The 13,710-nt window shown below is 42.8% G+C and overlaps 1 protein-coding gene across 1 annotated transcript; it reads right to left on the minus strand.

Annotated features, from left to right (window-relative positions):
• Window positions 1-5,164: 5,164 nt before the first annotated feature.
• On the minus strand, window positions 5,165-11,455 carry zgc:66448 (uncharacterized protein LOC327401 homolog). Its single transcript, XM_021591765.2, has 2 exons — window positions 10,998-11,455; window positions 5,165-10,546 (listed from the first exon to the last, which is right to left on the minus strand). The coding sequence occupies exons 1-2, from the start codon at window positions 11,401-11,403 to the stop codon at window positions 6,621-6,623; spliced, it is 4,332 nt and encodes a 1,443-aa protein (XP_021447440.2). The 5' UTR covers window positions 11,404-11,455; the 3' UTR covers window positions 5,165-6,620.
• Between the last annotated feature and the right edge of the window lie 2,255 nt (window positions 11,456-13,710).

The following is a 13,710-nucleotide window of genomic DNA, read 5'->3' on the forward strand; positions in this document are numbered from 1 at the left end:
ATAGTGTAAGATCTTCATAAAAGTGTTCAATTATAAATCTACTGATGTCTTGCCACAGTTTTCTTACATGAATACAATGCCAAAAAAGATGCAACACTGTTTCTGGGTGGTCATTACAAAAGGAGCATTTTGAGTTGTCATTTTCCTTAAACATCTTCATATAGTGGTTGGCAGGATAATATTTATGAATAATTTTAAAGGAAACTTACTTAATTTTGTTAACAAGTAGGTATGTGTGTGGCAACATCCAAACTTTTTCCAACAGATATTATCAATAAATCCATTCCAATAAGGCATGACATAAGGTTCGTATCGCTCTGTTGTTGAATGGACCAAAAGAGAAACAAATCTTTCCTACTGATGAGTCAACAGGGTTAATAGAAGGTAGGTTCTGAAGGTCAGTTCTTGACACGTTCCTGAATAACAGAGCAACACCCGAGGGAATGGCGTCTAAAACAATTGCAAAATCTTTAGGTGTTACAGGGACCTTGTAAAGTGATAAGAATTCCTTATAACTGAGTAAAAGACCCTCTGCATTTACCAGTTGGCTCACCAATAGGATATTATTTCGGAACCAATATTCTAAAAACAAATAAGTATTTTTATACAATATATCCCGATTATTCCATATATAATATCTGTGTGGAGAAAAATTGTGTTTATAAATTAAGGACCATGACAAGAAAACCTGCCGATGAAAAGCAGAAAGTTTCACTGGAACTTTGTCAATATTATAATTGCAAAACAAAATTAAGTTAAGGCCACCAAAAGTAGAGAAGACATGATGAGGAATAAAATTCCAGATAGAAGTGGGTCTTCTTAGGAATTGTTTAATCCAATTGATCTTAAAAGTATTATTTAAGGTAGTAAAGTCCAGAAAATTCAGCCCACCATTCTCATAAGTGTTCATTACAACATTTTTCCTAATGTAATGGGTATGGTTTCTCCACAGAAAGTTGAAAAGCATCTGTTCTATTTCCTTGCTTATTTTACTGTCAAGATATAAAGATAGAGCGCCATATGTTAGTCTAGAGATACCTTCAGCCTTGGTTATTAGGACTCTACCTTTGAAAGATAGGTCCCTCTGTAGCCATTGATTTAGCTTCTTGTGGGGTTTTTTAATAAGAGGGTTAACATTTAGTAAGCCTCTAGACTTTTGATCCTTTGTAATGGTTATGCCTAAATATGTAAGTTCTTCTTTTACTGGAATACCATTATATGAAGGTGCCACACAATCTTTGACAGCTATGAGTTCACATTTATTAATGCTAAGATATACACCAGACGCTTTGGAAAAGGATTGTATCACATTGATCAATATGGGAATTTTGTTAGCGTCTTTCAGAAAAATTGAGGTATCGTCAGCCAGCTGGCTTATAATAATTTCTTTACCAGCTATGGAAATACCTTGTACAGGACTATTATTTAAAGAATTTGCAAGAAGTTGGGTGATTAATAAAAACAGGTACGGAGAGATAGGACAACCTTGCCTAATTCTTCTCTTTAACTCAAATCTAGGTGAGGTGCCATATTTCAATTTGATAGTGCTGTTACCATTTGCATAGAGAGTCTTAATAGTCTTACAGAAAAAATCCCCAAAGCCAAGTCTCTCAAGGGAGTGGAAGAGAAACTCATGCTCTACTGTGTCAAATGCTTTAGAAAAATCTAAAAATAATATGAAGCTATCCTCGGTTATTAGGTCTGAGTAGTCAAGTATGTCTAATACTAGTCTGACATTGTTAGAAATATGTCTGTTCCTCATAAAGCCAGACTGTGTTTCATCAATGATTGCATCCAGGACTTCTTTAATTATTTTTGCAAGTAGTAATCTTATAGTCATTATTAAGAAGACAAATTGGACGCCAGTTATCGATGAGCAGCACTTATTTTTTGGGTTTAGGTATCAGTGTTGTTAACCCCTGAGTCATTGTAGGAGGGAGAACATTGTTTTTAATACTCTCTAAAAAAGACTTCAAATAGGAATGGAGCTACTTGTTCAGAAGATAATTTGTAAAATTCTGATGTAATTCCATCAACACCTGGTGATTTATTGTTCTTAGATGTTTGATAGACTCTATAATCTCTTCAACTTTGATGGGTTCATCACACTGTTTAGATTCTATATCACTGATAGAGTGAACATTATTCAGTGGGTTAAAAAACATATCTGTGGATTCCCGACAGTACGTAGAGCTATAACATTTTCTGTACAAATTGCTACAGTATTTAGAGATTACTTTTTGGTCATCTGTAATAACACCATCAATGTTTAACTTATGGATAGTGTTATTTTTAGAGTGAAATTTCTCAAGTCTAAAGAAATAGGATGAATTCTGTTCTCCTCCTCAATCCATTTTTTCATAGATCTAATAAAGGCTCCTTCTGCTTTTAATCTATATATATTATCCAGTTTATTTTGTAACTCAATCAGTTCCATCTTCTCCTCCCCAGAGAGGCCGGCTGGGGACCTCTGAGAAAGGGTAGTTATCTTAATGATCACCTTTTCCTCCTCAGCTCTTCTGGTCTTAGCAAGATTACTACCATATTTTCTAAGGTATTTGGACACCTCAAATTTAAAGAGCTCCCAGTTCTTGCAATAAGATTTTTCTTCACAAGCCCTTTCCCAAAAGTGTAAGAGCAGATCTTTAACCTCAAATGTAACTATATCATTATTTAATAATGAGCTATTTAGCTTCCAGTAGGATGCTCTACCAAGGTTAGTATCAGGGGTAAATATTTTGATATCAATGTAAATGGCCCTATGGTCTGTGAGGGGAGTAGTACAAATATTTGTAGTAACACACTATCAATACATTTGGATATAAGCCAAAAATCTATTCTGGATTGTCTAGAACCTGTTTTGTTACTCCAAGTGAATGATCTGTCGGCTGGAAACCTCTCTCTCCATATATCAGTAAGATCAAACTTTTCCATAAAAAGTATTAAACCCAAATTCTGATTGGTTGGCCTACCTGGGGGCCATCTATCAGTTGAATTATCTATAGTAATGTTAAAGTCCCCTCCTATCAATAATAACGAATTGGGAAATTTAGATAACCAATGAAGTATATGTTTCTCTATAGATACAAGCAACTCATCATTCTCATGTTTGGTGTTGTACCCGTAGAAGTTTACAGTAATGAGTGTAATGTCATTGTAACTTATCATTCTCATGTTTGGTGTTGTACCCGTAGAGGTTTACAGTAATGAGTGTAATGTCATTGTAACTGATCATTCTCATGTTTGGTGTTGAACCCGTAGAAGTTTACAGTAATGAGTGTAATGTCATTGTAACTCATCATTCTCATGTTTGGTGTTGAACCCGTAGAAGTTGACAGTAATGAGTGTAATGTCATTGTAACTGATCATTCTCATGTTTTGTGTTGTACCCGTAGAAGTTTACAGTAATGAGTGTAATGTCATTGTAACTGATCATTCTCATGTTTGGTGTTGTACCCGTAGAAGTTTACAGTAATGAGTGTAATGTCATTGTAACTGATCATTCTCATGTTTTGTGTTGTGCCAGTAGAAGTTTACAGTAATGAGTGTAATGCCATTGTAACTGATCATTCTCATGTTTGGTGTTGTACCAGTAGAAGTTTACAGTAATGAGTGTAATGTCATTGTAACTTATCATTCTCATGTTTGGTGTTGTACCCGTAGAAGTTTACAGTAATGAGTGTAATATCATTGTAACTGATCACAAGACAAATAAAGTGACCAAAGGGGTCACATTCCGAGTGTAGAATATTACCACCAAAGGTATTTTTCATTGTAGTGACACCAGCGGAGCGTTCAGATCCATGGGAAAGCCAAATATCGTTGCCCCACTGTGACCTCCAGAAGTTGGCATCAGCCGAAATCGAGTGAGAGTCTTGAAAAAAGCAAAAATCTGTTTGAAATTGTTTAGCAAATAAAAATAAGGCCTTGCGCTTCACATTGTTTGGTAACCCCCTAGCATTAAGAGAAACGATAGACAAAGACAAAACAACAAAGATTATATAAAAGTATAAACTGTAGTAGGATTAGTCAAAGACGTAGGAGCAGTGAATGTAAACAATATACAACCAGCACCATTTACATAAATTTAAAGTGAAAATAGCTTATTCCATAAACATTGAGCTAGACGTTATCCGTCTTTGAAATTAAACTAAACTGAAAATTATGTTCAAGACCAAACCAAGGGTTCTTGTAGTAAGAGAGAATAAAAACCCTCTTTAGTGTAATCAGGAACTATTCTGAGAAATAAAACAACAAATAATAATTTAAATAAAAGGGTACCTACTATTTTAAGTGCATATGAAAACGGATCATAAAAAATTGAGTAAAACATGTTTTACATATTCATGTTCCTAAGACCTTTTTCACGTGGAAATAAGTATTAATAACTAAATAGAACAATAACTGTGTAAAGTCAGAGCAGACCTGTATGCCCTTTAAAACAGTATCTTAGTTACTGTATACATACAAAATAAATACAACTTTCAGTCTTCTTCGTAAGTTACTAAACAAAATGGGTCTTCTGGTCTGGTCATACAAGAACAAGCTAATACATTATTGAGGTACCTGAGTGTTCTGAAAAATAGTCACCTGATGCTTGTTAGGTAAACAATATAAGGAAAATGAGAATACCATGGCTGAAACCATCAACCTGTTCCTTCTGGTGAGATTTTAGGGAGGAATATGAATTTCTGAACCGTTGATGAAGCCTCGTCCTCCGACGAAGTAAGCAGCCTTCCCCTCATTTCGTGCTATCTTGATCGTTGGCCACAACCTGTTCCTTCTTTCTATGTCCTCCGGGCTGAGATGCTCGGCGAAACACATACCATGGCTCTGAAGGAAGGCGTTCTTCCTAGCAGCTTTCCAGACAGCATCCCTGTAGAATCTGGCAGTGAAGAGGATGATGATACCCCTTGGTCTTGAATCGTTTTGCTGTTGCTTCTTGCCTCTTTCTAGAGCTCCGACTTTACGACCTGACTGACATCATGATTTGACCTCATTTTTTCCAAGTTCCCATTCGTCTTGAATTCCAAGCACTAGTCCCAACCATTAGTTCTCAACATGCAATGTAACGGATATAGAAACACTGATTTGGTAGACTGTTTTCATAACTGCAGGACTATTATGTCATTGTGTTTTATTGAATACAGACGACAATAGGGCATTCTTTCCCAATGATATTTATTACCAGGTATTTACATATTTAAAACTACTGCTAATGCACATATGTAGTAAAATGTCAAATATGTTACATTATGTTTTGCCAGAAGATAACGACCCTACCATTACGTTGATTTACACTGAGCTGTACTGGTGTCTGAACGAAAACATGGTTACATTGAGACATCGTGGAGCCGGCGCAAGATATGTACAATCTGGATAAAGGTAACATTTGGCATTCAGTGGCATATCCCATCCTTGGATTGAGGTACGTTTTCCGACCCGTATCTCGTGTCTGCTCCACAGTAAATTAATGTAACCATGATTGCCTTCCGACCCCCGTGCAGCTCAGTGTAAACAAGCGTATCTTCTGGCAACATTGTCATGTTGTTGATACAATATCAAAAACCCAACAGGTAAAGTTAGTTATTAGTTAATACAATACATTAATTTGTATACTAATCCATGCCACACTGTTTGGATAAAACGTGTGCTCCTCCCAATAACCCTAATTTCATAACTCTAGCACCAAAACAAGATACACGTTCACCCAAATGAAGACAGAATAAGAAATGACTCATACAAACGACTCATTATTCAGAGACCTGACAATTTGAATAACACCCACTACAACATTAAGAGAGAGCAGAAAGAACATGCAGAGTGTTTTGAAACAATAAAGGCACAAATATACAGTGCAACACAGGTGAAAACCACTTGTTTGAGGAATAAACTTGAAAATGGTGTAACAAAGACAGCAGTGTACACAGAAAGAAAAACTAACAAAAATCCATAAGTTGACATACACACTCAGTGGCCAGTTTAAGGTTCGCCCATCTAGTACCACTGACTGGGGCGAAAAACAAAAACATTCTCAGTAAACCCAAGACACTGTCGTGTGTGAAAAACACAGGAGGTCTGCCATTTATGAGATACTGTAACCGGCGCACCTGGCACCAACGATCATAATACGCTCAACGTTGCTTAGGTCACTTGTTTCGCCCATTCCAACATTCAATCGAATAGTAACTGAATGCTTCGGTGCCTCGCTTTATATAGCAAGCCAAGGCCACGTGGCTCACTGTCTATAGGAGCAAAATATTTTTGTGAACAGGGTGGTGTAGCTAATAAACTGGCCACGGAGTGTAAATCCTTGGTATGTTTACAACACAGTAAATATGATGGTACTGGCCAAGAAATCCACTACACAGTCATATTTCTAAGTTCTTTGCAGTTCAAGGCAAAGCTGTGAACACAGAAAACTGACAACCGTGCTCGATCAAGTTAACAAACTATACACTTTTTGAGATTATCTGACCCTTTCTTATAGAGTGAGAGATCAACAACACGGACAATGTCCAAAATGGACACAAAACACAGCTAAATTGCTATAGTTATACAATAAATGTACATTAAAAACATTTGGAAAAACAGAGTGGTAGACGCACTCTTTGCCAGTGTCAAATCTCTCCCTGTGCATGCTGCATGTAGTGCATTTGCAAGTCTAACTCCCGGGGTAGAGAGCAGCCACAGATCATGCACTGGAGAAGGCGGTCTGGGGCGTAAGGCAAACGGCCCAGTTTGTGAGGAACAGGCCGTGGGGCGAGCTGAGGTAGCGACAGGGTCTGTGTCATGTGTGGCCTCTCACTCATGACCGCCTGTGGCGTGAAGAAAATGTTTGGGTGTGGAGGCCTTGGTAGAGAGCCGACTGCTACAGAGTGAAGAGGGTGTGAGCCAGGCAAACTAAGAGGAGGGAGCGGAGGGAGAGGAGAGAAGAAAGGAGAGGTCTGATTTATGATGATTTGAGTGCCTGTTACCATTGGCTGCTGCTGCGGGCCAGCTGGAGTGGTTTGGAAACCCCACACAGTGGGTCCCACCCCATGAGTGAAACGTTGTGGGTCATATTGAATGGAGATGGGAACGTTCTGGGTGGATGTGGGTACATTGGTCCAGCTGGAGGATAGATGTTTTTGCTGCTGCTGCTCTAACTCCTGGCTAAGGCCTGATTTGTTTGAGGGGGAACCTTTGAAATCCCAGGGACTACCTCCAATCCCATGAGTTGGAGGGCTTGAAATTGACATGACAGAGCTGTGGCCCATCTGAGCTGAGGAGGATGTACTGAGTAGAGCTGGAGACCACTGTTTCTGCTGCTCACGCCCACTACCAGCTTTCTCTGATGAACTAACAGTTGGGGACATTACCAGAGGTGCATTAAAGTCCCAAACTCTAGTGTCCTCTTTTCTAGGAGGTGTGGATGATTCATTAACAGCTTTGTGCATTGGCACTGAGACGCTCGACCATCTTGGCAGGTTAAGCTCTTGGCCCAGTTTGTTTGATGTGCTCTGGGATGGTGGCACTGCTGGAGAGGTCCTTAGCCCACCCCACAAAGCAGCCCCATCCATGTAAATGGGGGACCCAGGAAAGTCAAGCTGAACAGAGCTCAGTGTGGGGACTGGTGGTGTAGTGGGTGTGTTACCCCAGCTCATGGGCTTCGGCTGTTGCCTGTGTTGCTCCTGCTCACTCACAGCTAATGGGCTGGGGTTCTGTGGCCTGGCCACTGGGGGTGTTTTGTTACCCAAGGGCATGGTCCCTCCACTTTCTCCTGGAGGAGGGGTTTCTAGGCTCTGAGATGCACTAAGGCCAGGCTGTGATGTTGTAGGTGCCTCTACCCTGCCTGAACTCCTCTGCTGTGGGGCTGGCCGAGGCAGGCCATCTGAGTGCCACTGCTGGGGTTGCTGTGGTGGGGCGGGCCGGGGCTGAGCATCTGGTAACCAGGGCAGCTTTTGCTGGAGCAACTGTCTGTCAGGCTGCCACTGCTGTTGTGGTACTAGCTGGGGCTGGAGCTGTCCACCTGGTTGCTGCCACTGTAATTGCTGTTGGATCAGCGGAGACTGTAGATGATGCTGAACCTGCTGTTGGCGCAGCTGCGGATGTAGATGTGGCTGTAGCTGTAGCTGTAACTGTACTTGTTGTTGTACCAGTGGAGACTGTGGTACCTGCTGTGGCTGTATTTGTGGAGATGGCTGCTGTTGGACAGGCGCTGGTTGTCTTTCAGGATCCTGAGACGGTTGAGACTGGTTAGGCAGTGGGACAGGCCTCAGTTCTCCACCTTCCACCCGCCACTGTTGGTGGACTGGTGGAGGCCTTCTCGCAGACGTCTCCCCTGGCTGCTGCATATCCATCTGGGATGAAAACATGGGTGGCTGTGGCTGGGCCGGCCTCCTCTGCCACTCAGGACTCCTTGACATTGGGACTTGATATGGAGGTGTTTGTTGGGGCGTGTCCATACCTGATTGCCCCATTCCACCCCACCTGGGCCAGCCTGATGCCAGCCTGCCTCCGCTCCGGCCCCTGCTACCCCTGCCTCTTATCCTCATGGCCATTGGAAAAGAATAAGGCTGACTCGACCCCTGGCGCTTTCGAGCGTGGATTTTCTGATGCACCAGCAGGCTGCCGAGCCATGGGAATGTCTTGTGGCACTCCTGACAGCGATGAGGCCGCTCGCCTGTGTGGGTGTTCAGATGGTCCCGCAGCAGGTAGGCCAGCCCAAAGCTCTTTTCACAGAGGTGGCACTTGTGGGGCTTTTCGCCGTTGTGTGACAGCAAATGGCGCTGAAGCTGATTCTCGTCGCTGTATCCCTTACGGCACTTTGTGCAGCGGAACGGTTTCTGTGTGTGCAGCCTCTGATGGGTTCTCATGTTCTGCAGGAAAGCAAAGTCCTTGCTGCAGTCTGGGCACTTGTATGGTTTCTCCCCGGTGTGAATGATCATGTGCTGCTGCAGATAGCTGTTGAATCTGAAGGACTTGTTGCACACCCTGCACTGGTAAGGCTTGTCCTTGGAATGAATACGCATGTGCAACGTTAACACAGAGCGGTGACGGAACGACTTGCCACAGTCTGGACACTTTAAAGGCTTACTACTCATCTCCTCCCTATGCCACCTCCCTGGGACGTTGGCAGTGTTAAGTGGAGCAGATCTCCCTACTTCAAGTCCATTACCCTGCCTCTCTACCCTGACCCGGGCAGACGTGTGAGTTGTCAGGTGGGCCATCATATTAGACTGGTCAGAGTAGGTGGCAGGACAGTGTGGACAGGTGTAACGGTTTGTTTCCCAGTCTTTACACGCCCCGTTCTCCATCCTCTCATGCTCTGCTTCATGGATCAGCATGTGAGCCCTCAGGTCAGCTGGTGAAGGAAAGTTCTGAGGACAGAGGGGACAGTTGAATATACGTTTTGGCTCCAACCCGTGGTTTGTGTTCTCCTTATCTAGTCCCCCGACTGTCTCGTGGCATGACATGTGAGCCTGCAGACTGCCCTGGTCGGGGAAAGTGAGGGGGCAAAGAGAGCAGGCGTGGGGGTGCCGTCTATGCTGCCGGCAGTGCGCCTTCATGTTCTGGGCTAAGGCAAACGTTTTGCCACAGTCTGGGCAGCGGAAGGGTTTCTGGCCCGTGTGAAGGTATTGGTGCTGTTGCAGGAGGCTGGAATACTTGAAGTGCTTCCCACAGATGTTGCACCGGTGGGGGCCTTGTGTGTCCTCTGTGTGCTTACGACGGTGGTCCTCCATGACAGAGCGGTGCCTAAACACCATGCCACACTCTGGGCACGCGTAGGGCTTGAGGGAGGCATGTGAGCCCTGGTGGTCACGCAGGGAAAATATGTCAGAGAAGCTCTTGTGGCACTCCTGGCAGCGGAAGGGGTGGGAGCTCAGGGAGTGGGTCTGCATGTGGCTGGTGATGGAGATCTTCATGCGGAACTCTTTGCGGCACAGGGGGCAGCGGTACGCCTTATCCGGGGCACAGTTGCAGGTGTGGAGCCTCAGTTTGCTCAGTGATGGGAAAGTCTCTTCACAGTGGTCACACTGGAAGCCTGGCCTCTCCTCCTTGTGGACTCCCTGTGGGCTCCTTCTCCTCTTCCGCTCCACAGGCTGTTCAACCTTCTGTTGGTGCTCACTGCGGTGCTTGATGAGGCTGCTGCGGTGATGGAAGGTAAGGCCACACTCCTTACAGGTGAGTGAGGCCAGTTCATCTTGGTGAGCGTGGAAGTGACGATGGAGGTTGAATGTCTCCCGACGGGTGAACCTCTTCCCACAGTCTTTGCACTCCAGACTACATTTCCTCCTTTTCACTGTTCGCTCCTCTTCTCCTCCCTCTTCTCCTCCCTCTTCTTCTTCTTCTTCTTCTTCTTCTTCTTCTTCTTCTTCTTCCTCCTCCTCCTCCTCCGCCCCCTTTCCTCCATTACAATCTTGTTCTTCACCTGTGTCTTTTGATACATCCATCTCCTCGTCAGAATGTGATTTTTCCTTTTCCACATCCTCTGCATCTGAGATATTGTCAGTAATCTTATCCTGCTGCACCTCAGGAGTCCTCCCCATGTCACCATTATGAACTATAAATTCAAAAGAAATACAACATTGTCATTGTGAAGCGTTCATGAGTAAGCATGAATACAAACGTTTTGAGACTAAATATGAAAACAGGCCTACTACACAAATCAATCTCCACACAAATATTATGAAAAGGCATTTATGACATCAAAGGGTACGATTAGTGTACTATTTTGAGTCACCTGCGTGATCAATATTCTATTGGATAAACGGTTGGCCAATAACAAAGCTAGCTCATTAAGTGCATCTTGGCAATTAAAGTGACCATGAGCACATTTACAGTCAATGCTGCATCCTGCATATTTCCAGGGATACCCCGTACATTTCAGTCTGTTTTTGCACACGACTGTTTTCCTAAATAGATAGATGGTGAGCTTAGATAGCTCATATTTATAAGGCAGGCTATTCGAAGAAAGAAACATAGTCAACGCTAGCTAGCAAACATAAACGTACCATCGTTTCCATTCTCTTTTGCATCCGTGCGGTCTTCCTCGTCCTCCGTCTCAGACCAATCGAAATGCCGCTGCTTGTTGTAGGAAACATCGGTGTTGTGGGTATTTTCTTCAGAATATGTTAAATCTACCAACTCATTACCTATCTCTGATCTATCATTAGCTCGAAGCGCAATGCTACTTTCAGTCTGGCTAGCAAGCCCATCGGTAACAATACTAGATTCTCTATTTTCATTGGAGCCCTCGGGAATTCTGTCTTCTTCAACAGCAAAAGTGTTATCGGGGTCTGTCGATTTATACTCAAATGATTCGCATTTCTGTGCTACACCCCCCGGGTCCCCCAGCTCATCGTTGGGGTCGCCCTGGCGTCTCTCTGATGAATTCACAGCAGCCATGTTTTTACCCATGCAGCACTCGTCCAACGATGGTTCTCTATGCCCCCTCTTCCTCAACGTGAAAGCAGAAGGCGAAACGAATTGTATATTATGTTACTGGCCGCTAGAGTGTGATGGTGTGAAGTGAAAGGTCTTCGCCTGCCCTGCATTCTGCAGGTCATGATGTTATGTTTATCCACTTCAGATTGTCATGAGTATTGAAACGAAAGCAATGCATTTTACATTTATCCATGGGCATTCACTCACATCAGTCAACAGGTTGCACAATCAGCACTTGTCTGAATAAAGAGCTATTGAAGAGCCGTGGCGAGATATAGTTCAGGGTTGCCTTTATTAATCTTTAGTCAATACATGTCTCAGAACCGAGTCAGACCCTTCAACTATATTTAGGTATATAAATTGTGCAAAATGGTACACAAATGCTTCATTTTTTTTTTTTTTTACAGATCCCTTGCATTTTGTCTACACATCAGACACTGCATGCAAGATAACACATACATCATACTTGTAGATAATGCTTAATAAATTGATAATATCACAAAAAACAGAAAGGAAATCTGAAGCAAAATGCATACTGATGCAGATTTTCATTTAAGAGCTATGTAGGGAAACAGTTCCATATCTTAAACATTATAGTCCAATTATAATGATTTATCATCACATGTTAAATACACATTGTATAATACTTTATTCTAAGATTTGCATGTGTATGTCCAGCCTGTCACACAATGCATGTTTAATATGCATCATAAAACTGGATGAGCAATCAGAACATGTACATATGCATTGGAATATTACATTTCAATGGTCTTTTACTAATATGCTCTAATGATAGATTGCTGCAGACTCCAATGTGCTTTCTGTTAACGTAATGCTGATTGTCTATCTACAAGATTTGGACAAAACAGAAATCTCTGACATTTCTTGGTTCTATTGCGGCAACTTCCAACCAATACATTATGCTAATATATATGGATCAGGGCTGAACCTTCAATTAGCCTACTGTGTTTAGTTTAAATAATATATACAGTACATTCGGAAAGTATTCAGACCCCTTGACTTTTTGCACATTTTGTTACGTTAAAGCCTTATTCTAAAATGTATTCAATTGTTTTTTTCTTCCATCAATCTACACACGCTACCCCATAATGACAAAGCAAGGTTTTTAGAAATGTTTGCAAATGTAAAAATAAATAAATATCACACTTCCCTAAGTATTTAGACTCTTTACTCAGTACAGAGCACACTCTACTTACTTTGTTGAAACACCTTTGGCAGCGATTACAGCCTCGAGTCTTCTTGGGTATGACGCTACAAGCTTGGCACACCTGTATTTGGGGAGCGTTACTGCACAGCTATTTTCCGGTCTCTCCAGAGATGTTCGATCAGGTTCAAGTCCGGGCTCTGGCTGGGCCACAGGATATTCACAGACTTGTACCGAAGCCACTACTGCATTGTTTTGGCTGAGTGCTTAGGGTTATTGTCCTTTTGAAAGGTGAACCTTCACCTCAATCTGAGGTCCTGAGTGCTCTGGAGCAGGTTTTCATCAAGGATCTCTCTGTACTTTGCTCTGTTCATCTTTCAATCTGACTAGGCTCCCTGTCCCTTTCGCTGAAAAACATCCCCACAGCATGTTGCTACCTCCACCATGCGTCACAGTAGGGATGGTGCCAGATTTCCTCAAGACGTGACGCTTGGCATTCAGGCCAATGAGTTCAACCTTGGTTTCATCAGATCAGAGAATCTTGTTTCTCATGGTCTGAGAGTCTTTAGGTGCCTTTTGGCAAACTCCAAGCGGGCTATCATGTGCCTTTAACTGAGGAGTGGCTTCCGTCTGGCCACTCTACCAATAAAGCCTGATTGGTGGAGTGCTGCAGAGATGGTTGTCCTTCTGGAAGGTTCTCCCATCTCCACAGAGGAACTCTATCAGAGTGACCATCGGGTTCTTGGTCACCTCCCTGACCAAGGCCCTTCTCCAATTGCTCAGTTTGGCCTGGAGGCCAGCCCTAGGAAGATTTTGGTTGTTCCACTTCTTCCATTTAAAAATGATAGAGGCCAGTGTGTTCTTGGGGACATTCAATGCTGTAGACATTTTGTAGTACCCTTCCACAGATCTGTGCCTTGACACAATCCTGTCTCGGAGCTCTACAGACAATTCCTTCGACCTCATGGCTTGGTTTTTGCTCTGACATGCACTGTCAACTCTGGGACCTTAATTTACCACGGTGGACTCTCAAGTTGTAGAAACATCTCAAGGATGATCAATGGAAAAAGGATGCACCTGATCTCAATTTCAAGTCTCATAGCAAAGGGTCTTAA

The sequence above is a fragment of the Oncorhynchus mykiss genome, chromosome 3, assembly GCF_013265735.2.
Source record: "Oncorhynchus mykiss isolate Arlee chromosome 3, USDA_OmykA_1.1, whole genome shotgun sequence".
Taxonomy (NCBI): Eukaryota; Metazoa; Chordata; class Actinopteri; order Salmoniformes; family Salmonidae; genus Oncorhynchus; species Oncorhynchus mykiss.

Bases quoted from the DNA above. Each gene is read 5' to 3' on its own strand.
- zgc:66448 (XM_021591765.2), bottom strand. From the start codon at position 11,403: ATGGGTAAAAACATGGCTGCTGTGAATTCATCAGAGAGACGCCAGGGC. The intron at 10,547-10,997 runs GTACGTTTATGT...TTGAATTTATAG, and splicing joins AAAAGAGAATGGAAACGATG to TTCATAATGGTGACATGGGG.